This window comes from Pelmatolapia mariae, linkage group LG7 (genome assembly GCF_036321145.2).
Source record: "Pelmatolapia mariae isolate MD_Pm_ZW linkage group LG7, Pm_UMD_F_2, whole genome shotgun sequence".
NCBI classification, from domain to species: Eukaryota; Metazoa; Chordata; class Actinopteri; order Cichliformes; family Cichlidae; genus Pelmatolapia; species Pelmatolapia mariae.
Genome location: NC_086233.1, coordinates 22,814,310 through 22,842,270, shown reverse-complemented (window position 1 = coordinate 22,842,270; position 27,961 = coordinate 22,814,310). Strand labels below are relative to the sequence as shown.

At 39.3% G+C, this 27,961-nt stretch overlaps 1 protein-coding gene across 1 annotated transcript; it reads right to left on the bottom strand.

Annotated features, from left to right (window-relative positions):
- Positions 1-64: 64 nt before the first annotated feature.
- On the bottom strand, positions 65-27,961 carry fubp3 (far upstream element (FUSE) binding protein 3). Its single transcript, XM_063478483.1, has 19 exons — positions 27,853-27,961; positions 18,521-18,632; positions 15,703-15,736; positions 14,744-14,793; positions 14,536-14,607; positions 11,807-11,864; positions 11,414-11,576; positions 10,301-10,399; positions 10,002-10,106; positions 9,797-9,899; positions 8,947-9,047; positions 8,575-8,704; positions 3,941-4,101; positions 3,592-3,665; positions 3,405-3,481; positions 3,050-3,106; positions 2,789-2,839; positions 2,548-2,672; positions 65-1,929 (listed from the first exon to the last, which is right to left on the bottom strand). Exons 1-19 carry the CDS (start codon positions 27,946-27,948, stop codon positions 1,921-1,923), a joined length of 1,677 nt encoding a protein of 558 aa, XP_063334553.1. The 5' UTR covers positions 27,949-27,961; the 3' UTR covers positions 65-1,920.

Sequence of the window (27,961 nt, the reverse complement as noted above, 5' to 3'; positions counted from 1 at the left end):
AGCAGCTTGGCAGTGCAGAAAAGTTACCATTATGAACGTGTAATAGCATAAATCACCCACAAGAGAGGCTTGCGGAAAATTTATTTGAATTTGAGAACTGGCAATGGACTATAGAAAATAGATATTCTGCTTATAAAACATGAAAACATACATTTGGCCTATATATCCTCTATGTATCATCTGTTAGTATATATATACACACACGAACACAATAGAGCTCTCAGAAAGTTTCAGATGTGAAATTTAACACTTTAGTATCAGAATACAACCAAAGACATCCAAATGATTACAATATTCAAACAGAAAAAAGAAAATAAAATAAAAATTCAGCTCAACAGTACACAATAAAGGTAGTCCGGATGTTTTCAATACATGGTTAACTGTACACAAGAGGAGGAAAAAGAACCAAACAAAATAAACACCATAATTAGACATTTTGAATTTATATCCCTTTTCATTAAGAAATGACGTTAATAACCAGAATCACTTGCTATAATGACGCATCATTTATATTAGATCACACAAGAAAATTAAAAAAAAAAAAATTAAAAAAGGTATTAGCATTGGACTGAGTCCAACGCCCCGCCAAGTCCACAGCAAGGGCTCAGAGGGGGCGCCGGCGAACTGGGAGGTACCAAATAAGACAGTTTTTGATCATAATACTTAAAACATAAAAATACTACATTAATTATTACACAGGTACGAATTACAGGGGCTTAGCAGTCTTGAATAGTTCAGGTACAGAACACAAACCCAGGAGAGGAGAGAAAAATAAAATAAAAACAAAATCCACCACGTCTTGTTTTGCTTCATAACAAGATGCAACATCAAATTTCAAATCGCACATTCACAATCTGAACATTTTCAGTATGAAAACAGAACAGAAAAAGAGGGACAATTTTCCTGCAACTCTGATCACAGGAAAAAATAGTATTTATATATCTATATATATGAAACAGATGTTTAAATTAAACAGTCAAATATATGAGCATATATATACACATAGTTGTACAAGGTAGCAAAGTCAAAAAAGCTATTTGCAACATCCCCCTAAATCAGATCAGTGTAATAAATTATCCATGACATTTGCATTTGGAAAAAAAAATCATCTTAAAACTACAAGTTAAAAAGTCTGTCAAAATATTAGAGAACCCATCTTTGTTTCAAAAGTGAAATAAGATATTGCACCTTTCTTTAAACCAGAGTACAATAAAAATGACAATGAAACAGCATAACAATGCACAACAGGAATTAAATTAGAACTATTGCCACTGGCTGACATTAACCCACTTTAAACCTTTTAACCTTTTTAAAAAAAAAAAAAAAAAAAAAAAACCTGTAACAAAAACATCACAGTTTCATTTTATTGAATTATGTAAAAGGAGAGAAAAAAAACATTTTAAACACACGTTTTAAACATCTTACGACATGTGACAACAAAACACTGTATTCAAGACTGCTAAGCACACAATCATGGTTTCATTTCGACAGAGCTAGAAAAAAATAGATCATATTGCCTTTTGAAATGTTACAACTCTTGGGTTCATTTTGGCGCGCAAACTGAGCAAAGACAGGAAAATATAGAAAAAAAATATATAACAGAACAGCTCTCTCAAGTCCAAAAAACAAAGGGATCCCATATACTGTCTATCCAAAATAACAGTGTACATAAGCATTTAGTAACAAATAAATGTTCCTGATTTTAGAAATATTACTTTATTATATAAGTCACTCTACAGCTAGTGTTTCTCACTAAGAAAAAAAAAAAAGTCTTCAAGGCGCTGGAAATCTAGACCCCCCCCACACCCAGTTAAAAAAAAAAAAAAAAAAGAAAAGAAGAAGAAGAAGAAGAAGAAGAAGAAGAAGAAGAAGGGTTGTTTTCATCCTCAGTGATTCAAGTCTTTAACCTGGGCGCCTTCTCTAATGATCCTGTAAAGTTAAAACATGACAGCGTTTAGCACATCTGACATTTGTCAGGCACTTCCATCAAAACGTGCGACTACTGACAGCACTGCAAAAACGCTGCATCGTCACAGTGTTCGGTGCAGCAGCATACTGCGAGCTAACTTTCTATAAAGAGTCGGAGTTTTGAAGATGTAATTTTGAGTGTGAACTATTTCTAATTAACAGTCAGTTAATGGAAAAAGTATTTACAGTCTTACAGTCTTTCTTAATGGGGAGTAAAGTTGCTTTTTCTTCCCATTTTCCAAGAGCTTAGTATTAAATACACTGATTTAAGCTGGAAAAAAATATGTGATAATATATAATATACAGATTTTACATTTTTTTAACAAATGTAATTTTATTTATCAAGAAAAAAAAATCCCAACAAAAAAACAAAAACAGTACATATTTTTTACTACACCTGGCTAAAGTAAAATATCACTACTATGATTTGTTAAATGTAAACCACAATCAACAGCAATAAAAAAAAAAAAAAATTCCTCCTAACTTTAATATTTACTCCAGGAGTGCCGAATAAACTGAATGCATGCCGTATGAGACAGGCCGATCCTTCAACATCTGTACATTTGAGTCCAACCTCACCTGAAGACCCGGGGCTTGCGTCTGAGCGCCCTGGCTGAAGAAGGCCATCGGCTGTCTGTAGACGTCAACCCAGGTGCTGTAGTCAGGATTGGAGGTCTGCTGAGATCCAGGACTAGCCGCCTGGCCTGAACAGAAGGAGGGGAAAAACAAATTAGGTGAAGAAGAAACAAATGCAGGAATTGAGCATATGCTTAAATCCGTATCTACTGCACTCCCAAAACAACACAGTAAAACTACATACCCCATCCTTTGTTGTATTCAGGAACAGTACTCTGGGCCTGGGTTTGCTGACCTATAACGAGCAGAATTTTTATTTTCTACTCCACTGACTTTCTCTTCTTTAACAAAAAAAAAACAAAAAAACAAAAAAAAACAAAAAAAAAAAAAATCAGGCTTGTGTGAATAAAGATCAATGTGCACAGATGAGATTCAACTTCAGTCTTGAAAGAGTAAAACAAAGAGCTAAAGGATAAATGTTCTTTTGTTCCTGAGTGACACTTGCCTAACTTTTTGTAATACTGCTCCCAGTCCATCTGGCCCGTCTGGGATCCATTGTGACCTGAAACCAGACACAGATAATGCCGCCAGAGTTACTGAGACTGGATTTTACTTTTCTGCTTTTCCATCTGCAATGCTGCTTTCTGATGATTTCCACCGACAGCAAATGTAAAACACGTCGGTGCAAGAAACACGTGGATAACCGCCGGGAAAGCTGCCAAAGACTGAGAACAGAGCTAGTTGTGCTCTGCTGCCGAGCTTTTGGTCGCCGTTTTCAAATTTATAGCTAATAAAACAACTTAAGGTACATCACAGTATTCGTTTAGATAAAGAAGCACATTCTTGGTGAAATTACTCACCGTTATCCTGTTGTCCTTGGGGTTGCCAAATCTGAAAAGTTGTCCCCCATCCTCCAGTCATGAACGTCTGAGGCCCACTTCAAACAGGAGAATGCAATCGTGAGTTTAAACGGCATCTGCTGAACATCTATATTCACACAAGTATGTATTAAAATGTGCTGTGAGGAGGAGAGAAATGGACCCTTACTGTTGCGGGGGAGTGGTTGGTCCTTGGTTGTAGGGATTCATACCGAAGGTGCTGTTCCCCCCGATTCCTGGGCCCTGGACAAGATAAAGAGAGGAGACCACACTTGTGTTTAAAAGGAGCCAACAGGCAAGGTCAGAGGGCAGGGCCGAGCGCTGATGCACTCCATTAAGTCCATTTGATGGATTCTTCATGTTTAACCTCTGGTGACATCCTGCTGGCCACCAGGACCAGAGCAGCCTAGCTCAACCGAGAAGCTCCCCGCTTTGACATGTGCGCTCATGAATATCAGACCAGACAATGGACATTTTGGGGAGGGAGTATTGTGGGGGGCTGGAGCTAGACCACCTACCCCAATTCTCTCATTGATCAGCTGGCGGGCCTTTTCCATCTGCTGAGGGGTGCCTCGGATGGAGAAGATGCGCACGTTGGGGTCGGTGTTGGGCGGCGGGTTTCTCTGCAGCTCCACGTGGGCACGAGACTGCTCTTTGATGTTCTTGATGGTTTCTCCACCTGAAAAAACAAAACAAAAACACACTCAATTTCCATATGCAGCTTGCACACATTTTTCAAACAACATTAGTGCATTTAGCACTAACGCCAAACATTCTTTTTCCTGCCCACACTTGTGGGCTGAGGTGGGTTTGGATGACTCCAGATCTAATCTCCAAGTAAACTCCCCAAGATCTGAAGTGCTCAACTATCAGTACTGGTCAGAGTTTATCATAATAAAGCAGTGAAAAGCTTACAGCTAATTGGGAACAAGGTTATGCGTTTAGCACAGTGGTTAACACATTCGCCTAACATGTTAAAAGAGCCCTCGCTCTAGACCAAGAGGAGGAACAAATCCTTGAGAGAGTTATGTCAAGAAGAGCCTTCATCCTCCGTTGTGACAACCCTTTGTGAATACAGGAGCAGCTGAAAGAAGCTCCAGACAAGGAAACGATTTTAATAACGTCTCAGTTTTATTAATTGTTGATCTCCTTATGAATGCACCCGACTAATATTTACAGGAGCTGTAATCCACTTTAGGTTTCACTACCACTGTACTCTCCATGCTGCTGCTATCACTGATGTCCACAGCCCTTCCTAACGATTGGCTTTCATATACCGCTAGTTCTGCATGACTGAATTTGTAAAAACCATAAATAACAGCTTCCCCTCTTCTTTCTATTTATGACTCCATCTATGCATCCTACCATCTTTCTAAGGCCAAGAGTCTAAAAGCCGCTACACACCCAACTCACAAAATTCAGAATTTTCAGATTCAAACTTGCTGTGTTATCCACACACACACACACACACACACACACAGAACGCAGAGTGTTTTTTGTGAGAAATTTCCCCTTAAAAAACTAAAAGAAATAAAAATAAAAAGCAGTTAAAAACAAGATGAGACCAAGCGATGATGAGCTGGTCCTGTTGTTTCTGAACAAGAGGGTGGTTTCATCAGAGTGTTGGAGCTGTATCACGACGGCTTTTGTACACGTAAAGCTGTATTATTTTAGTGTAATGATCTGATTGGTTTATTCAGATATGATAAAAAATAAAATCCAAAAAAATAAATAAATAATAAAAAAATAAAAAAAAATAGTGTGCACGGCTGTATCAAAAAACAAAATAAACAAAGGTGAGTCTGAAAAATATTTCTAACGCATGAACTATTTGCACAGATTTTACGCAGCTGGCATGTAAAGGTCTTTACTTTAAATTAGATTTCTACCTGATAAGTGAAGGAAATGACATCTGTGTGTGACTTCATCAAAACTAAAGCAATGAGAGAAGGAAACAGTTGTCGCTCACTACACTTTCTGGTCATTCAATATGAGATCATCAAGTTTGTCTTACAGGGTTTGCATGAAGATCGAAGTCATCGTAACCTCTCTTCTGAGGTCTGACTCGGTGCTTTGCTCCACAACACATGGAGCGAGCACTGGGCCAACTTTCTCTTCTGACCAAATCTAAGACTGCTACCTTAAGAAAAATACGGCATGTGTCTCACCACTTATCTACCATTCTCTTGTAACATCCATGCAAATCAGGAAACAAAGGAAGACATCTCCTGCACGACAGCCCCTCCTCTGCATCGGATGCCAGCTTCCCGACGTGTGGGGAGAGCAATTACACCAGCAGGGAGAAATGAAACATAGCTGGCAGGAGAAAAGGGGCCAAAATTGAAGCGTATCCTCCTTCTGGGATATCGTTTGTCTCTTTTACCCCCTTTCATTCTTGACTCGGTGTTGTCCTCTGTGATGAGAGGTGGGGGGGGGGGGGGGGGGGTCTCCGAGGGTGCTTCCCGGGGGGACACTGGGGCTGTCCCAACATCAATTACATATTTGTTCACTTGTGGCTGACACTCTGATGACCCTGGCTGACCTCCGAATGAAAGCGCTCATCAAAAACCTCTCCTCCTCCGGTAGCCTTATTCCTTGCTGCCAAAAGACTGCACATGGGCCATTAACCCATTGTCAACCAAATGAAACTTCTGCCTTAATGAAGCCATTATGAGCTCTTCTAGTCAGACAGCAGAGAGCAATGAAGACCCCGACTATTCATTTCATGGACTGTAGTGAGGACAGATAATACAGGCTTTATTAATGAGACTGGTTTAGCGAGGTGGAGAAAAGGAGGGGGAGACAAAAGTGCAACTGGTGACGGCATTCAGGGCGAAGCCAAGGGACTGGTTAGCTGCTGGTGGGGAAAATAAAACTTCCAGTGGCATTAAGGGAAAGTAGAATTAGCAGAACGGGCAACGATGTTTCTAATGTCGCTGAATTCAGCTTTATATGAAATTACAGCGGGGTGTTATAGCTGAAAAAGTGGAATAAATAAAACTTCTAAAATACGAATAGAAATGTATATTTGCTGAACTGAATGCAAGTACTTTCCCACTTTTAAAAAAAAAAAAATAAGGATGGGTATTCATGGGATAAACACCAATGCACCATTTGACTTGTTGTCCAAGAAGGCCAAATAAAATGAAATACTGCAGAGACTGAAACCCCAGCCTAATAACAAACTAAATGCAGCTGAGGTAAAAATTTTATTTATTTACTTTTAAACAGTGAAAGTCTCTGCTCCACTGGGAGAGCAGGGGAAACAGACAAACCTGTAGCCCCATTCAAATACCTTTAAATACATTAATCTCCAAGGGAAGACTGTTTATATATATTTAACACCTTTTACAAAATAAGTCATCTGAAGTTTTGAGTTTTTTTAAGATTATTTTCTTTTTTAGATTCCTAAACAATTAGAGATCACATCTTATTTTAATATCTCATTGGTTAGTTCAAAAACTTACACTAGAAGTGATAAAATAAATGTAAAAAATTAAATAGAAAACAAAAACAAAGCAAATAAAAACGAGCCTTCGTGCTCTCAGCAGTCTGTCACTAATGAGATTTAAAATTAAATCAATAAAAAAAGGACTAAAAGTGCGAACAATTCAGTATATAAACAGTGTAAACCCAAATACCCCCCCAGAAAGCCAAAAAAACTAACAAAAAAAAAAAAACCCTAAACATTTTATTAAGTCTCAGATGTACTTATTGGTAGTTTATTTTTGTCTCTTTGACAAGAAGAGCTGAAAAAGTCACAGGCCCCTTTTAAATATTTACTCACTCAGCTTAAATTAGCAAAACAACCCCATATCAAAAATCACATAATTAAAAGCTTAAATCATTAACCCCCCCCCCCCCCAAAAAAAACAACAAGTGGTTGAAATTATGATGAATAACAAAAATTCCTACACAAATGTTAATTTTAGCCAGTAGCAAAGGTAGCAGCCCACTTTGGGTTTAGATGTTTCAGGTTAAAACTTGTGCGGTGTAACTTTCGGATTAGGATTCAACTTTATTGTCATTACACATGTATAAATACAGGGTAACGAAATACAGTTTGCATCTAATCAGAAGTGCAAATAAGAGCAATTATATACAGATAAGTTAAGCAAATATACAGATGTACTACGGCAACTGTACGGATATACTGATATATACTTTGTGATGCTGGTTATGCGTTTTGCACCAACTTCACGGCTCTGGTAAAGTCTGAGTAGGTTGGTGGGTGGCTTGATTCATCAAGCTCGGTGTGGCGGTGTGTATGAGGTCAGAACAGAGGGGCAATGAGCTGCATATGGCATCGTAAAGATATTAATCACTGCATCCTTTAAGGGATGCCTGACAGCACCCAGACCCACCGCCATCTCCACCATATTGGCCCACTTCATATGCTAATGCACAGAGAGGGGGACGCAACGCCCAGGTTTATTTGTTTCCCTCGCCCCACTACATGCACAAAAGCCACTTGACATTTCTATTGCCATGTTTTTATCTTAGGTAAAGAGGCCCCCTTTGACCCGCCCTTCCCCACACAGACACACACACACACACACACACACACACACACACTCTAAGGCAGCATCCATCCTAGCATACAACACACACACACACACACAGCTCCTTCCAATGCAATGGTCAATGACTTTTAAATAGCTGGCAATAGAGTGGGCATGAATAGCCAATAAGCTAATTCCTCCTATTCATTCCCTCGCTGCACTCTATTGGGCTGAAAGACCCTCATTAGATGCCAGGCAGCCTTCCACATGATTGAGGGCTGTTATTATGCACCTTTAACAATTAATGTCACATTACACGCATTATCCCCGTCATTAAGCCCTTAGTGAAGCCAATGAATGCCACTTGTGCTGTATACATGAGCCCTGGAGGGAGAATAGGAGGGTGGTCACTCACCCCCTCCTCTCCTCATCAGTCTCTCTCAGAGGCAGGACACCAAACGGCAGTTATTAAAATGGAAACTGCAATCTGCTGAGCTGGATACTCTTATCAATTCTGCTCATTTTAATCAGGCTTATGCAACATCAGCTCAAACAAATACAACAAACAGCATCTTGTGCTTAAGTGTTAGTGATATTTAAAAGAAAAAAACTGTATCTGTGTTTAAATATCTCCAAAACATTTTCCTTACCTTTGCCAATCACCAGGCCACACTTATCAGCTGGTACTGCATATGTCATCTCTTGCAGACCTCCAGACCCTCCCATGTTACAGTCACCTCGCCCTCGACGTCCCATTACGCCGCCAAATCCATCTCGCTCCTGTCAGGAGGAGACAGGAGAAAGGTCATTATAATAAAGACACAAAAGAACTTGACAGATTGTTGGAGGTCAGGAAAAAAAGACATCCCTGCATATGAGCGATTGCTCTGATGGACATTTTTTTTGGTGGTCTCCAAATTTCCTTTAAAAATTATTTATTCATAAACAAATTGTCTAATTAAATATTTAAAGCCAACTTTGCATGAACAGATGCAAATACATGGGGACTAAGAAGCACATACCTGAGCTGTCTGAACGAGTTCATTGATGAGGTGGACCGCATGATGACAGTGGTCGGGCTGTCCCATCACCTGAGCTACACGGTCAGGGCTGATACCGTCATCTGAACAACGACATTCAAGGGAGGAAAAGTTATTTTAGAGAAGCTTAAACTACATGAAGACTTTATACACTTTTCTGAATTTAAATTAAGAAAAATATAGGTGATATGTTTCCAACTTTAGTGGCTGCCTGTTTTTTACCTGACTGCGTGGACACGTCTCCAGAGAATTTACATGAAAATGCACCAACTATGCACGCACTCCAGGAGACAGATGTCAAACAAAACAGTAACTTCTGAATGAACAGCTACTGAGAGCTGGGCTAATTCAGAAAAAGCTTTTCTGTGACTGATTGTAAAGTACATCACCACTACAACTATAATTGTGTCATCTTTTACTTGCAGGTAGGCTGATAAGGACCAAAATGTACAAGTTTAACACTTTATTATAATAATTTTACATTTGTAAAGTACAAAAATTTGATTGCAAGCACTTGGAAAGACACTCGAGAGCCTGTGGTTGTACTAAATCCATATTTTGTGTGTCGTTCACGTCAGATTTTAAGGGCTTCCTTGACCTCTTACTCTACAGTTAGTACATTAACTACAAATGATGACAGCACTTTGCTAAAAAAACACTTTAATTTCTCACCACCGTCACCATTTGTGCATTGTCTTATTTTACGACAGCTTAAATATTAAAATACCAGAGATGCACATCAGCTACTCCCTTGTATGTGATGTAATTAATCTAGACCCAATCGTATTAGGCAGAAAATGGCCAAAATGAGGCCTTGTTCAATCCTCTTTACCTTGCTTGAACTGGATCCTGACCCCAGCATCATTCTGAATCTTCTTGATCATCTCGCCATTCCTGCCAATGATGATGCCAACAGCAAATCTAGGCACAACCACCTATGTTGACAGAAAGAAAGGAAAATAAAGAAAGCTTAAATGTACTCTGAACAAATTTAGCTGCCTGTCCCGAAGCTGAAAAGCAGAGAAAAAGGCTCTCACGTCCAGACTGCTTCCACCCATTTTGGAGCCAAAATCTGCCCTGCCAGCTCTGTAGTCCCCTTGGTCTTTGTCCCGGATGAGCTTCACCACAAGTTCACGGGCTTGCTAAGAAGAAAATTCAAATACTGGGTAAACAATCCTGCATGTGAAACAAAGCCAAGTCGGACTGACCCGCTCCTCAAAAAAAGAAAAAGTTTTGAAATAAAATGTTTGAGTCGAAGGCTGAAGGCATAAAATGTGTAAAATTGAGTGTAAAACAGGACAGATAGTGGCACACACTGAGCACTTCTAAGACTGACCTGCACTTTGTGGGGATCCCCAGTGATTCTCAGGGGCTTGTCTGCTCCAGTGGGCATGGGGTCATCCTGAATCATTATCATCTGCACTCCTGTTCTCTCCTGCAGGGGTACAATCAGACAGAAGAAGAAACAACCACCAAAGAGTTATCTGGGGCCCAAAATACTACTCGCTCCAAAAAGGAGGAGATTCTAGCACATCTCAAAGAACAGGATGTTTTTTTTGTTGTTAAAAAAACCAAAAAAAAAAAAAAAAAAAAAAAAAAAAAAACCCCAAACAAAAACAAAACTATTCTGAATGCAGCCGTTCACACCAACCATGTACTTTCGCAGGACAAATTTGTGGCTTTTAGTTTTGAGTCAAGCTTGCTTTTTGTTTACATGTGAATAAAGATATCTGACCAATCAGACCACTGCATTTGACAACAAGGCTCAAAACACACACTGGTACTGAAACAGGTCCCTTGAAAAGGGGCCTCCAATTGTTACAATTTTATTCTGACTCCAGTGATTAATGCTTAAAACAGAGTGCAGCTGATTTCAGTTTGGGTCAGTTTCTACTGGACAGGTCAAACACTTTACTCATTCCTAAATGCTCGGTGAAGAATCACACAAACCTTAAGTTTGTCCCAAAAGAACTAGTCTAAAGAAATCAATTTCAACTTGACCACCTTAATTTGATCTGTTCTAAAGATGCAGTTTGTTAGTCAGTGGATAATTTAGAACTAGAGCTGCTTCCTTCTTTCTCAGACCTCTTTTAGAGGATGGCTTTGTGTTTTTAGTGTCATTTTCGCAGAACTCTCTCAGATAAAGCAGACAGTTACCACTTCAAGGCATATTCCTAATTACAGTCACGTGATTCAAACAGACTAACATGAAACACCGAAACCACCTTCTAAAATATAAAAGTTTAATCCGGTGCAACAGGGCTGTGACGTGTCCCCCGAAACTTCCAACAGTTGTTAAACACCAAACCCATTCTCACCATTTGCAATCTTTATAGTCCTACAATCTGTATGCAAAATGTTGCAATAATATGAAGTTCAAAAATTAGGTCATCACCATGGTTCATTTTTACTGTAGTGCATGTGTTATCAGTGTAGCCTACTCGCGGACCTGCAGTTGTTTAATGGTCTCTCCTCCTTTTCCAATCACCAGGCCAACTTTGTTTGCAGGGATCAGGATCTGCTGAATGGAACTGTTGCCGTCCATCTCATTGTGGAAGCCTGGACCATACCTACACTGCTCGATAATCTCGCACAGAAGCCTCTTTGCCTGCCTGGAGGGATGGAGCCAAGAGCAAGAAAAGGGATTTGTCACTACAACCTGCACAACCACCCCCAAAGAAAACGCCTTGCATTTGTGAAAGATGAGCTCAGGTGATTCATTGACTGATCAGCACTTCAAATGAAAAGAGACTGGAGTTCATGCCCTGAATGACAAAAGGGCACACTTTCCTAATGACATGTGGAGTTCCAGTTAATCTGTCAAAGTTAATGTGAGACTTACTCTATGTTCTCTGGACTGCCAGTCAGCGTGCAGGGTCTGTCCAGCATGCCTCCACTGTCTGCAAGAAAACAGAAAATTAAAGAAACTCATCGCTAAAAAATAAATCTTTGCACTTACAAGTAGTTTTGGTTAAGTTTCAGTTTCATGCAATAAAAAAAAATTAATGCATTGCATTTTAGAAAAGGCGAGTTTCATTTTTCAGCAACATATTTCACAAACTTGCAACTTAACATGATAACAAACCACAGCCTGAGATGTGGCAAACACTGCATGTGCCACAAACAGTGCTGACAGTTGTGTGAGTAACGCTGGAACCAATGTTGGGCAAACTATGTGAAGACAATCCTCGGTTTTGTTATTTTAGTTTGAGTGGGGAGGAAAAAAACAAAACAAAACCCCCAAACCCTCTGTACTAGGCTCAAAGAAAAAGAATAAATGAATGGCAGAACAAAGAAGAGAGCCACAGACAGAGTCTGGAAAATAAAAATGCCACGTGCCACAAACTGCAGGTCCTCTAAAGTGTAAAGTCCACTTACGACTGGCTCTTTTGTTATGCAATAGGTTACAACCTGGTTTAAAACAAAAAACAAAACAACAAAAAACCTGCATTTAGACTTTTTTCCCCTTCCCTAAATGGTAAAAGTTAGCAACACATGTTAAAGGCCATTATCTGCCGAGTCCAACTTTCACTATCTGGAATCTGGCAGTGAAATCTAGCCTGAAGTGTGGAACAGACATCCAGGAAGTCTGTGCTCCAGGATTTGAGTGTTTCTAATATTTTATTAGTACTTGACTTTGCACTAATTAGCAGGCATGTGAGCTTCAGCTATAGTTTGTGAATGCAGCTTGCTAACCAAGTTTGCTAGCCTTAGCAGAAAACTAAGTCCACAAAAGTACAAGCTTGCTCATGCAAACTTAAAGCATGATAAAAACAAAAACAAAAAGTTCAGGTAAATATTCTATACAAAATCCTGAATTCACTATTTTCTTAGTCTGCAGGTAGTGCTGGGCGATATGACGATATATATCGTGTGGACGATAGAAAAGTGTCTATCGTGCCATTTGTCTTCTATCGTTTCTATCCCTAATTTTATAAATTATTACATAAAATATATAATTAACCCTTTACAACCGGTCGGAGCAGGCACACTCCGTTTTGCCTAACTATTTTTAAATCCCTGTAGAACTGGAACCACGTAAGGTAGCGCAATAATTTTTTTTTTTTTTTTTGCATATGAAACTGGAGGAGTTGTACTTACATCTTATTCCATTAGCTTGCCCTAGGTCACGGTTTCCTTCCACATACGGCTTTGCAAAAATTGCATAAAAAGCACTTCCAGCAACAAAAACGCTTTGCCGATCCGATCAGCTGTTCATAACACTTCCTACGTTGGAATATAAGTCAGCGCGAACTATCGCATGTCCGCCACTACCTGTCCGAAACCGGAAGTGACGTCATTTTCGCGGAAAATGTAGGTTTGTTTTTTTTACCTTCAAAGCCTATGTTGGTGTTTTTAAAATTCATGTTTGACTTTATGCTTTTCTGTATCGTTTCTGGGATGCTTAAAAGTCAAATTACACTGTTGGAAATAATTTATTTTGATGCACATGCTGGTTTTTTTTGCAAATTTGCATTATAATATTTATTTTAAGTTTTCCTGTAGTATATAAAAATTAGTGTATCTCAAACATAAAACATGAACACACTCAAAGTAAATTTCTCGTGGTTGGAAACTATTTTGTGCAACTTTCTTGTATTTACAGTTTTGAGGGATAAGCCTCTTAAATTTCTCTAACTAGAAATATATGTAAAAAAAAGAAAAAAATTCAATTTTTTTGTAGTTTATTGCACTTTTTTGCAATTTATGTAGTTTCTATGGACTTAATGCATACATATTATTAAAATTTGGGCTAAGGGTTAAATAGCCTGTGGCAAATATATTAGTGTTGTCTTCTCACTATACATGCTCTTAACTTTATGCAAGAGAAAATAAAATATAAAAAAAATGATATTTTTCGCAAAGAAACTCCGTCTTGTGGTTTTGCGACATGGTGCTTTACGTGCACCCGGATTTGCGACATGCTTTACAGTAACTCCAAACAAAGACTGCACCCTCTCCACTCGCTGTTTACAGACTGCATACTTTCCAGATGACCACAGGTCAGGTGGTATATCGTGATATATCTCGTTATCGTGATATAAAAGAATTCATATCGTGATAAACATTTTTTCCATATTGCCCAGCACTATCTGCAGGTATGCAGAACGGCCTTGCGTACACACAGAGACACGAGGATTCTGCTAGCTTAAATTGTATCTTTAAAATACAATTATCAAAAATTAGCACCCGATGTGTCACCAAAACAAGACCAAATAAAACAGAAGATGAGAGTTTGAAATATATTATATTGTATATTATAAATATACAATAGATTAAATTTTCATTTTGGGCTTTTTTTAATGCTTTTTCGCCTCATCAACATTTAATTTATATCAAACCTCTTTCCATCCAGTTTGACCGTCAGAGGAAACAACATTCACCATCATCTTTTATTGCTGCACACAATAAAAGTGAGTAACGCACACAGCACAGTATTTAAAGACTTACTATATACAAAATGAAAAGTGACCATGTTATGTGTTATTACATTTGTTTTGCCACCTTGAAAGACCTCACTGCCACCATGTTTTTATATTATGTTTATCTTTATGATTAAACTGGACTTACCTGAAGCAATCTGGATCTTACAACCTGATTCCTGCTGAATTCTTGAGATCTGCTCGCCTCCTTTTCCAATGACTGAGCAAAAAGAGAAATTTCAGCATTTAACTTTTCTCCCCCGCCCCACAATTTAGATTGAGGCCCAGTGCTTTGACCCAAAAACTGAGCAGAATGTCAATACTGATGATTACATGTCAAATGTTAGGCTACTTACTGAATCCCACCATCTTATCAGGCACTTTGAAGTCTTCTGTTGTAAAAGCCCTGAGAGAAATTGGTACATGATCAATATTCTGCCTTTCTGCCACAGACATCTTGTACACATCAAAAGAAATAATGCTGAAATTATTGGGACTACAACTAATGGCCATTTTCTATACAATCAACAGAATAACTTCTGAAATTTGGGGCACATCCTGCGAGTCCATCACAGGGCACATAATTTACTTCATTTTATTTTGTTTGATGCTATAACATTGTGAGGAAGTTACAATTTGAACCAAAAGGTTTGCTTTGACCTATGAGGATCAATTTGAGTACCATATTTGTTTTTATTCTTGGACATTAATAGCTTTGCATGACTAACAGTTTAAAATATTATTACCAAGGCTTGGTGTCCACCCACAGTCAGAAACAAATTTTGGCTAACTTTATTGTGAATGGCTGTCGCTCATAAACCGAGGGTTTGAACAGCAGGTGTGTGGAGCTTCTGTGGTTGCAGCCAAATCAGCAGGGGGCTGAGATGACCATACTAGGGAATATCTGCTCACACTGATTAATACAGAGCCAAGAGTAGGAAAGAAAAGCTAATAAGCCTGAGCTTTTGACTCACTGAGAAAGGTTTACCACATCATTTTAAACTTTGACCTCATTTAATGTGATCATCCACCACTATATTAATATTTGTATGATGAGATAATCACAAGTCCACGTTAAAATTGCTTTACGTTTTTCTAATTTAATTTACTGTTAAACTACAGCAAAAGTACTTAAAAGCAAAAGCAGCAACAACTTTATGATAACCATGTAAAACTGGGTTCATATTCATCTTTGATGTCACAACAACATACATCATACTGTTAACCACAGACATGCATGTGCTTGTATGAGAAAATAAACTGATAAACTGAGTGCACTATGAACTCAGGACATATTCAGGCGTTTTCTGCTTACCTTTGATGTACCATTGCACTGAGATGGTTCCCCACTGAGAGAAAAAGAGGGGAAAGCACACCAATTAACATGTGACAAATAATCTGAGATCATGGTTTAAAATACAGCAGATGCACCACAAATATCTGCCGAAGTGATCGCCAGCGAAGCAGCAAAATGAGAAAGAACGAGTCAGTGGTGGAGGGGACGGCTCTGCCAATCCTTCATGTTTGTGGCTGACCTGCAGCAGGGGGCTTTCACCAGCATGGAAATCGGGCCTGCAAGTGTATGAGTGAGTGTTTCAATCAGAGCCGCTCAGAAAGAGAGAGGCAGCAGCCGGGTCAGCGACTGCTGGTCCTGAATTGAATTTTGACAGGTAGCACCAAGCAAGGGTCCTGCAGGGTCACTGGAGGATGTGCTGTCATGGACGTGAACACCTGAGTTGATATCTCGTGGGTTCAATCAATTTTATGGCTGTTTGCACTGATTTCACTTCTTCTGGAAAAGCACTGGGGTTAACGCTTAAGAATGGGACCGCTATGAATATAAACGAGGAAGGTGTGTGTCTCACTCGTACGAGGACAAGACTGGATAATAAAGTCTGAATGCCTCGAGTACCTGTGTACTTGTTTGATAATTAACTGCAGTGATACACAGATACAATTTCTGTTATTTCCCCTCCAGAGTGCAAGAAAAACCTTGACTGAGAAAAAGCTGAGCACACAGCGATCCAAACAATAACAGTAGCAAATAAACCTAAACCAGAATTGCATACAATTTTCTTATCCGTTCATTCAGGGTGGAACTATCATACAAACAACTGTGACGAGATAAGACGACAGGATAAATGTCTCGCGTTTCCACTTCGGGGATATGAAAGAGATCAAATCTTTGTTTTGTGTGCAAGGCATAGAAAAATGCAATGTTTTGTTGTTGTTAAAAAGAGAAAAAAAAAAAAAAAAAAAAAAAAAAATCACGACACTGCAGTGTCAGGTCCAAGCAGACACAAAAACACTTCAGATTACAACAGTTCCTCCTACACAGATGAAATGTACACAGACGTTTGGCAACTTCTACACAGAACCGTGAATTCTGAAAAGTGACTGAATGAGAGTCACTCAGAAAGAGTTTAGAAAGAAAAGACTACAGCCATTTATTACAATTCAAATTAATAACCCCTTATTTAATATGACCAAATTCAGCTGCTTTTACATGAAAATGTCTCAAAGCTTTAGCGTAGTCTGGTTTCAGATCTCCAATTTGCTGTCCACACGTCTGTTTATTTATAACAGAGCAGGTCTCATGATGCTTTCACTGTACATTTTCTAAATTGCGGAAAAACAGTCAATTAGCCAGAGTTCTAGAGGCAAGAGTAGAAACAGAAATGTATTTCTTCTGTGCCAAACCCTGAAAAAGGATCACGATTACTGATGCAAATTGTCCAAGTTCTCCAATCACCAAATAACTCAAAAATGTTGTTTTCCCTCCATCTTAAGCAAGAGATGGAAAAAAATAAATAATCAAAAGCACAAGGCATGGCATGTGCTGCAAACATTTGGCCACCGGTGCACTTGAACTGTTATAAACAGTCATTAACTGCTTCTAGCAACTGCTGCCACAGCTTTTTGTTGAAAAGTAACGCCAAAAGGCGATGCCTTATTTTCTCCTTCTGATTGGATAATGAAGTTTGTTGGCTAAACTCTGGAGCCCAGTATGAAACAGTTGCACAAACCCTTGCAAGCTAAAAAGGCAAAGAGCCATGCGTCATGTCAACCATTTTTATTAATCATTAATAATAAAACAGAGCCAAGATTAAGTTCAGTGAGGAAAAGGGACAACACTCAAAACAAACTTCCCTACATCAGTTTAATTTCACTGCATGTTTTCCTTTGGTTATCAACACCACGCCTGCTGTGGCTCTATATCCCAGATTTTGAGAATCGCTCTCCAATAGTGATAAACGCGTCTTGTTTTCATGCAGCAGAATGCCAGTGTAAACATTATGCAAGAGAAGCTGCAGAACCAGAAAACATATCTGTGAATTTTATGCTGCCAACATATGAACTATACACTCGCTGGCCATTTTGGTAGGTACATATGTTCAAATGCACCTAGGTGCAAATGGGCCTCCAAAGGAATGGTTTGATCCACCATAAATTAAGATTTACTAACATGTGCAGTGATGTGCGTAACTTTTGAGGACTCGCAAGCACGTGCTTCAATCCACACCGGAATAAATACTGATCATTACGCACAATTTATTAAGTTCGGCTTCACAAATTAGACAAATTCTCCCTTTCAAAAAGCTTTGTCTGTATACAAATGTTTAAAAATACACTCCCTCACTTACAAAACCTTAAATGTGTGCGCATGAATTGCCTGATAGACACAGATGTCATATGCCCATGTGGGGTTTTTAAAAATAATTTTACACTGCCAGCGTTGCATAGATCCACAAATGTAAGCTGCGTTCATGTGCTAGTGTAAAACTGGGACATCTGGGCTATTCTTGCATTTTTTTTGTTTTATTTTTTCCCCAAATAAAGTGGTTGTTTCTTCAGTTCACTACTTCTTCAGCTACCACATCGCAGAGCACCTTTGGGATGTGGTGTTAGTTCATGGACGTGCAGATGACAAATCTGCAGCAGCTGTGAGTGGCCATCATGTCAGTATGGACCAAAATCTGAGGAATGTTTTCAGTAACGTTGAATCTCCGCCATGATGGATTATGGCAGTTCTGAAGTCAAAAGTGGTTCCAAAGTGTACCTAACAAAGGGGCCAGTGAGCACGTAGATTATAAAATATGTGGCATGTGCGCGTATATATCCTGAAGACTCACCTCCATTGTCTAGTGAACGTTTCTGGCCTCCAAAGCCATACATGGAGGGGTCCAAGACTGGAGATGAACTGTTCATATTGGGCATCTGGTCTCCTCCCATCTTGGCTGTCATCTGCAGACAAAACAGCAGATACATGATGATACCCTTTCAACATACACTTCCTTTCCAACACATAATCTTGGGCAACCTTTTATAAGTATGACACCTCGTTTTTCCCTTCTTGCTTGACTTAAAGCATCAGCTCTGGAGCAAAGTTTGGTCTCTCTAGGGTGTTATCTATTTGACAGCTGCAATCTGTGACAGTATATATATTCAAACGACTGATCGATGGTGATGCTTTCCTGGAAACATCTGTCATATTCTGGTTCTCACTGGCTCAAGTTTTCAAGCTTTCATCAATAAATCATAAAGATCAGAGTACATTGCAATATCACAACTGACAAGATATGTCACAACAGCTACCTAAAACACTGACAAAGACTCCCAGGTCCTTGGAGCGGAGACACAATACTGTTTGGAGAAGCAGTGGAAGGTTTTGCAAATATGCAAACTGAGAAGACAAAGCAAAATAAGTCTAGGCCGAAACCTTTACCATCACAATTGCATTTTCTTGTAAAAGCCCTAAATTATGCAACAACAAAATATGACTTGATTTGTCGGTTTGCTCTTTAAAACATTTGTTATGACTTTGATGCTTTTCGTTGGCTAAAAACTGAATCTCTCTAAAGGGCCGGTTAGCAATTAATTAAAGGACTTACTTTATGTAAAACACACAGTGACTAAACCAAAAAGCAAACAGCAACACAATTTCACTGCAATTATATACAACTCAGGGTTCGACTTAACCGGCGGCCTGACAGCCAGCATAAATGTCAGGCAATTTTGGTCAGCTGCTGGTCCAACTGCACTTCCAAAAAACCCGAAGATCAAAAATGCTACAGCATCGACAAGCACACTTCATTGTTCAACACCATTTCACTTCAGCTCTTTGTATGTTGTAACTTCCCACTTCTCTGTAGCTAGCTGGCGGACCAACACCATCACAAGTAAGAGTAGCTTGCTGACCAGGTGTTTGTGACACTGCCTCCTGGTGACAGTAAACAGCTACAACAGATAGAAGAAAGTACAAAGCCGTCACTGGTTGTGCGCAGGACCACCGCAGAACCTTTTTGGAGCCCAAGCAAGGTTTATAACCTTAAGAGAGACGACAACACCATGAAAGGGGTCAGTTTACGCTCTTGGTTATTTGTCATACATGGCTGATGGTATGAGGGCGACACCACTGTGTAACAGTAAGCTCAAGTAAAGTGCAATCAAAATCTATATAAAACAATTAAATAGGCTTAAACATAGAGACAACTTTTACCCTTTACTCATGGCGGCAGCACATTTCCGCTAGGAACTGCTAAAATGAAAGCTAACAATATGACAACATGGTCCTTTAGTTTGCTACTGATCTCCAAAACTGGAAGACTGTTGGGGAAAACTTAATGGACACCACAATATCCCCCACACACAAATCATGCAACTTGCACCAAACAGCTGCATATTCAACTTTTATCTTTATTTATTCAGTTTCTTTAAATTATAATATAATTCAGGGAAATCCGGCAAATAAATATAGCACAGGATATCTTAAAAAAAAAAAACCCCCAAAACCCAAAACATAACGAAACAATACGCTCAGCTTTGACCAGCACTCGTTTTTAACTTGTTACCAAACAAGCTGTAAGGCTCAGCACTCCACGTTAGCAAAGCAACATTTGTTTCACTACCCAGTTTTCTTGTAGTGATGGAAAGTGTTCGAGCCCATCTTTAAAGTACAAGAAGAGTGCAGTTATTTGCTTTAAAGCTCAACTAAAAACTGATTTAAAGCTATTTCCAAATCAGCCACTCGCCTAAATTAGATGCTTGCAATGATCGACATTTAAATCTTCTTGTGAGCACCGGCTGCATCTTCCATTCCCCCATTATTTCTGCAACCTCTCCTTCCATACAAAAGTATTGCATTACAGAAAATTACACTGAATTGACATTTGCGCCTGACTGGAATTTCTTCCCCGATATGAAAATATAGTGATGGAAATTAGAGTTTCCCATCACCTTCAGGGACAATTATCTACTTCATGAAGGGAGAGGCCTGCAATGGAAATAAGGAGGCATAAAGGGAAGCAGGTGTGGGGTTGTTATTTCCATGGTGATGTGGCATTTAAGTACATGTGTAACAACATAAAAACACATTTTAAGTCTGTATTAAAAAGAAATTGAAATGTGAAATGCACATCTTTTCGTCTCAGCTGATTTTTTTCCCGCATGGAGAGAGGCTGTGCTTTTCGAAAACCCATCTCTACAAAATCCTAACTTTGTATTTTAGTAACTTTCACTGTGAGAAATCATTTTAAAAGTAAACGAGACAAAGCACAGATCTTCATTAACCTAAATGTAGTTTCAAATAAAAGCAGAAATTCTTCCCTTATGTAGAAGCATCCCAGCTGCAATGATGTCCCATGTGGAAGACTGCTAAATGGTTGATAAGTGGGCCAAAATGGGGAAGGGAGTGACAGCAGAGTTACCAGGAACAGGAGCCATGCAAAACCTATAACCTATAACCAAGAGTGTACCACACATCGGTCGTACCACATATTTTTGACACTGCCCCTTTCTGACATCAGATGCTCTCTGCAGGTTGATGGGCAGTCTGAAGCTGTTCACAGACTTCCACCACTGAACTACAATTTCCCAATCAGGCACTCAACATTCTCACTTTTTGCTCACCTAGAACGGGGTGATGTCAAGCATTGGCATATTGAATTATGGCTCTGTTGCTTTGGGCATGCTAAAATTTAATTTTTGAATCACTAGGGCTAGCATTAGCCAGCCAGATCGGATCATTCAAGTACTCTACAGCCACTGTTAGCCAATAAACTCATGTTATGCAAATATCCAGAGAGAACAACGCTGTTGCCTGTACAGTTTTTTAAATTTGTGACAAGCTGACCAATGTGGCAACCAGAGATGGGCAGTAACGCGTTAATCCGATTACTTTTTTCAAGTAACAAGTAAAGTAAGGGATTACTATTGCAAAAAAGGTAATTAGATTACCGTTACTTTCCCGTAAGCACGCTGCGTTACTGAAACCGTGATTTTTTTGAGAGTGTCTCATGACAATGAGTGGCAAGAGCTGTGTGCTGGATAATATATCGAGTGCGGGAGAGAGCATGACCGTGCAGCGTTTAAAGTGTGGAAGTACTGACCTTACTTTGAGTTTAATTCCGTAAAAAGTGACAAAAACATTAGCGTCCGCTGCTCACTGCGTGGGAAGAAAACTTCTTTTTACAGCAAAAAACCCCTAAACCTCCGAGCAAGCACTGACAGTACGCTACCACGGAATGGGAAATTCACAGACAAACTCGCGGATTCTTCCACTGACCGCTGCGGCACACCTGCACCAGGGCAAACCTCCGCCTGCCCCACTCCTGCTATACAGGTGAAAATAGAGCAACAGGACCGCAGAGTCTTTGATTTTATTTATTTTCTGCTGTGTTTTACGTGCATCTATTTGAAAGACTGATTGTAAACACAAAAACCAATTTTATTTTATGTGCTGGAATGTGCAGAAAATAGGTTTAAATGTTAAACAAATTTCTTCCAGTCAGAGAATGTTGCATATAATTTAATTTTTGCTTGATGCATAAAGTTAAAAGATTAAAACTAATAAAATAAATTTTAAAAAGAGCCTTGTTTTCATTTGATTACATTTTATATAATGGATTAGGCAGAACACAGAATTGGGCTGAAAGATCTATCGCTAATCAGTAATTAGTTACTGATTACTTTTTTCAAGTAACTTGACCAACACTGGTGGCAACTAATACGTCTGCTGTATATGAATAAAGTAACTGACAAACGGCTAGTTTGGCTAAGGCTAACTTCTAACTGAAGCTTGTCTAGCCACCCTCATGGTTACTTTGCTGATGTTTGAGGAAGCTGGTGCCATCATCATAGCGGCACTAGCAGACTGCTAAATAACTACATAATTCAAAAAATTGAATATTTATCCAGCAAAAATTAAGGCAATGTAAACACCAGCAATTGCCACATGCTGCATTTATACAGAAGCTGACTCAAACCTTACTGTAAAAGTAGAAAAGCTTCAAGTTTATCATCTTGTCCACATCCGTCTATATGCCTTTGCTCGAATTTGTTCTCAACACTGCGGATACTCTCAGTTAAGCTACTGTTCCCCTGCTGCTCTGTACTGCCTGAACCATATTCATCAGCAGAAAGCCTTCTGTGTCCAGTGAGGCCACAAGGCAAACAACACTGCAGCCTGGCCTGTCCTCCGGGTTTCACTTCTTGAATGCAACCTTTGCGGAGCAGCTATGCAAAACAAGAAAAACTGCTACTGTCAGTCAGGTTTCATACTTTAATAAAAAACAAATGTGTTAAATGTCAAATACTTATTTAGGGATTAAAATGGCTTAACAACACTGAGATAATGGGAAATATGGGGCTTATTGCAGAGGTGAATTAGACTAGCAATTTAATGTGATTTGCTGTTGTTATGGCTCAAGACCATTTAATAAAAGCAGAAAATAGGAAATGTACTGCTGAGCCATTTCGGCTCCAAGATTTAAATGTCAGTCACTTTCAGCAGCTGCTCCCAAGCAGGGAGAAACAGGTACTAGCTTTAGCTGCATCAGAGGGAACTTAAACGACACAATAGAGTAAGAAAAAAACAAAACAAAACAAAGCGTACAACAATAATGCAACATCAATGTCACATGATGCACAAAAAAACAAAACAGAAAAGGATGGGATGACTTCTCTTTTATGTCGAGTATGTGGTGCCACTTAAGGGAACTAGTGTAGCGAGTCAAATCTGCAATTTAGGACCAGCCAAACAAAATGTGGCAGAGACGAACAGATTATTGGTGCGTCATTAAACTGTTTATGGCTCTCTGCAATTAATCACACAGTCAAATCTTTTCTTTCATATCTGTTAAGCTACATGTACACGGTCTAGTTCTGGATTCTAACAGAAAGATGGCAATAATTTAGTCTGTGGTTTCAAAATAGTGGTCCTATGCTAACAGTTAAATATTTCCTGTATTTTTGAGGAGCTGTATGAAACTTGAGTGTTTTAAATGTGCCTGAAATATGGGTTACTTTGTGGCATACATTGTAGCAAACAGGATCAGATTAGTGTAGCTTAGCACATGGCCTTAGTTGCTTGGTTATATTCTAGTATATTGAGAAACTGGTGACATACATCCACCTTTAAAACAAACACCAAAACATCAAAATAGTGCTAACTGGTGCAGTTATGCACAGTTTTCAACATTTTACTCAGTTCCACTGGGTCATTTGCAACTTTCGTTCACAGAAACCTAGAGGGACATTGGCTGCATTGCTAGTGGTGTTGTAACATTTTCAAACCGGTAACTCTTGTTGTACATTAAAGGAATCTTACTACGGTACAAGAAATCTCTCTGTGTTTGTTCCTTTGTGTGCCAATGACTCTTTAACTGTGCCAAGCGTGGCGTTGAGCAACTACGCTTGATACAGGTATGTCTTAAGCTGAAGGTTTTTATCTACAGATTATCTTATGACATCAACAAATTGCCTAGCAACCACCTGGCAATAAGCTAAAATGGCCTATGTTTTTCCATTCATATACCTGTAAAACCTTAAAAAAAATTAAATAAATAAAAAATTACATAATTTCTTTTATGACAACATTTTCATATTCACAAAAATTCAATTATGAATAATATACGAAAGCAGGAATTAGGGCTGTGCGATATGACCAAAATCTCATATCCCGATATAAGACATTTATCATCCTGACAACGATATATATCACAAAAATTTTACATTTTCTGTAAATTCTGTGAATCTCGGGCAACTCGACTTGAGTGAAGTGTTAATGTATGTATGTATGGGCGTCGTGTACCTGGAGTTGAGTGTTACATAAGTAAAAACGGCCGCAATTTTCTTTGTTAGTACTTATTACAAGGCGTGTTCTAAGGTCTATTTTTTAGCACTTGACGGCTCTTTTTAGCTTCTCATCCGTAAAAACTCTGCATACCATTTCACGTGATTCCATTTATTTTGAAAAATCTCAACCGGATCTTCAGCTTTATTGTGAAAGGTTTATGTGGAAAATAAACAACCGGACGGCGGAGTCACGCGATGGCTTTATCGTCGTTGTTGCTAACGACAACGCATAAAAACAGTCGCTTGTCTGTCCGTAGTGTGGTTATATTAAATATAAGAGAAAGAGAGAACTTTAAGAAATTCTACAGTGACCACCAAAACGATGAAAAAATATTTTGCGACACCACGAAACAAACGATAGCGTAAAATGAAACGATAGACGTTTTCATATCGTCATCCGATATTTATCGTTATATTGAACAGCCCTAGCAGGAATTATACTTTACATGTCCGCAAGTCCACTAGTGATGTAAATTTCATCAATGTACTGTTAGCACGAGGGCCCCTGTAGATGTCCGTGTGCCAGCCGGTTTCGTTTTCCCATGTGAACTCGCACGCAGAGAATTTACGTTACAATGCACCAACTACGCAGGCTCCCCAGGTGGCGGAGTTCAAGTGTATGTCAAAGTATAACAGGAATGATTATTCTGCCATCGGGTCCCCAGCTGTCCATGTCCGCAACTGAGTATAATCTAGGCTTAAGATGCCATGAAGTTGCCGAGCAACGATGTAGCAACGGGATAAAAAATACCCATTTTTTTAATCCTTTATGCACCTACACCACCTTAAGGAAACAATCCTATTGTTTTAGTTTCAGGACAACATCTCTTTTCTATCCACAAAAGCTAAATTATACATGATATAACATTGCCCTGTTGCTGATAACCCACTTAGCAAAGGTCTAAAATAGCCCATTACTTGTATGCATTCATCTATAACACCTTATAGAAGCATTTTAATTGTATTTTCACAGCCAACAGCATGAATTGGCAAAACAATATACCAGCATGTGGACATACTAAAAGCTACTTTTAGCTACTTCCTTTTTACAAGGGGGCTCCACAGTGGGTAGTTCCATACGTTTCATCTGGCAGATTTTTTCTTTGTTTTTATACTGGATGCCCTTCAAGAGACAAAACCTTGGGATCAGCACAAGGATTTCTCACTTGTGAGGTGACTGTTCAGACCACTACGCTACAAAGCCACTCAAAGGTATACTAGTAACAATAGTGCATTTAACCAAGTAGTATTGTTAATGTTGACTACGGCAACGACCCTGGTTGACTGGCCACATGCAACGAAAGCTGAATAAACAGTGGAAATACAAGGAAAACCTTCACAACGGAAATGTTTTTCGGGGAGACAATGTGACAAAGCAGCTGCAGAAGTGACAAGCTAACAGTAAATGACTAACAGCATAGTTGTACTAACAGCATTATAAAAATCATGCAATTAAAATGCACATTACTTTGCATCTTTTTCCCCACAACACCAATAAATCCTCTGTTTCTTTAAGCGCATTTAGTTTGTTTTAGTTTCTGCTGCTGTTCCGTCACATTAACGCCTCCCCAAAAGCACTTCGGAGTGCTCTAGTCAACTTCTGTAACAAACATCAAACTTTAGTTATGTACACACTGGAAGCGATTTGCAGTGATGTGGTGACCAGAGACTATAGAATGTGAATGACATAAGATTTGATGAAGCAACTATGGGCAAAATAACTGCGGGCAAGGGGGGAATGGGCGCGAACTGAGATCAACAGTTCTCAACTTCCAGATGAGCAACTGAAGCAACCGAGTGACGTATGACCTGGTAGTGGGTCACCTAGGCACCAGAGCCTGGAATGTCTACAACTGACCAGCCATCAGCTTCAAAGCAATGTGCGACGAGTGAATAGCTTTCGGTGTCTATGCAGCTTTAAAAAGGGGTAATCCAGGTTCATATGATTTGTGTTGTATGTGGTGTCTAAATGTACTCAAGCTTAAAGTACTTTTTAAAAAAATAATTTTTATAAATGTAAAGGATAATGCAAAATTCTGAGAGGAAAGCCAACAAAGTCTGTATACTTTAAATTGTGTGTGCATAGTCACCCACCAAAGAACCGGTTATAATGTGAAAACAATCATACTCTGAGACAGTGAAATACATTCAGTATGTTTTTGCTCATGTCGGCTCCAAACTAGATTAAACTGACCTATATTAGTATATTTTGAGAAAAAAAATGCATTGGGCTGCTGTGGAAGTTGCACATATTTGAGTACACAACTTTAGTGGTTAAGATATTCAGGTGGGGTTTATAATTCACGGGGGTTGGAGGGGGGCACAGTAGTAGCTATAGAGTAAAGTCCAGTTTGCACACTATAAGTGTTTTTAGTGATATAGTTAAGCCTGCAGCAAAGAGCGAGCTCCATGTGATCAACTTATTGATAGCTTGCTCCAGTGACCATGTCTGCAACGGTCACAAAAAGACACCGGACAGCATCTCTGACGAAACTGCATTTTATTTTAATTATTATTTTTCAGGGAGCAGTGGAAAAATCCAGTGTACATAACAGGAGTAGTGGAGGGGGGCTTATTTCAACAGATGACGTTACATTACATGGCCTAACTCCAACGCTGCGTGCGAGGACACACTACCACAAACGCTAGCTAGCTAACACGAGCTGTAGTAACTTGCTCGCTTGTGTTTTTATGTCCAACACACGCTTTATATGGAAGAGTTAATAGATTACAAGCGTAACAAACGAGGTAGTTTAATCGTTGGTGATGCATTCAGTTACTCACTAAGCTTTGATGATGCCTCTTTAAAGCTGTCTCACTGAAGCTAACTTAACATTGTAATCTAACAAGTTAGCCCGTAGAGAGAGTTTAGCCGTATTGGGCTTCAAGTCTTGACTAAATGTTAGCTTCAGTCACGTGGTGTCGAGCTGCAGGGTATTCAACTTGTGTTAGTCAGCTAGCAAGCCAAGCTAACTGCAACTTCTGAGAGTTGACAACAGGTTGCAGTGGACTCACTTAACTTCCTAAAGTAGCACAAACTTCGACACCTCAATAAGCCGTCGTGTCTTGTGACAAACATGTCTTTATGGGTCGTTTTCACCGCGTTGACGCTGAATAAAAGCGTTTTCTGCTCTCTATAAACTCTAATCTGTCCGCTCAGCTATGCCGTCTCGGCTATTTAATGTTAGCTTGCCAGCTCGCAGTGTGCAAAAGGGGTGTTTATAGTTTAGGATCTGGGACGCCCCAACCAAAGTCTCGGTCTGCTCCGCCCGCAAACACGTTGTCTACGGTGCGAAAGCGTCTCTCCCGTGTTCGCTGAAGAGCATTTTACCTGTCGGACCCGGCGTATCGTGTCTGCGAAGTCATCTTTCGTTCCGGGCTGAGCCACCGAGGCCTGTCCCTGAACCAGCTCCGCCATCATCATCATCCGCCTCGGCAGC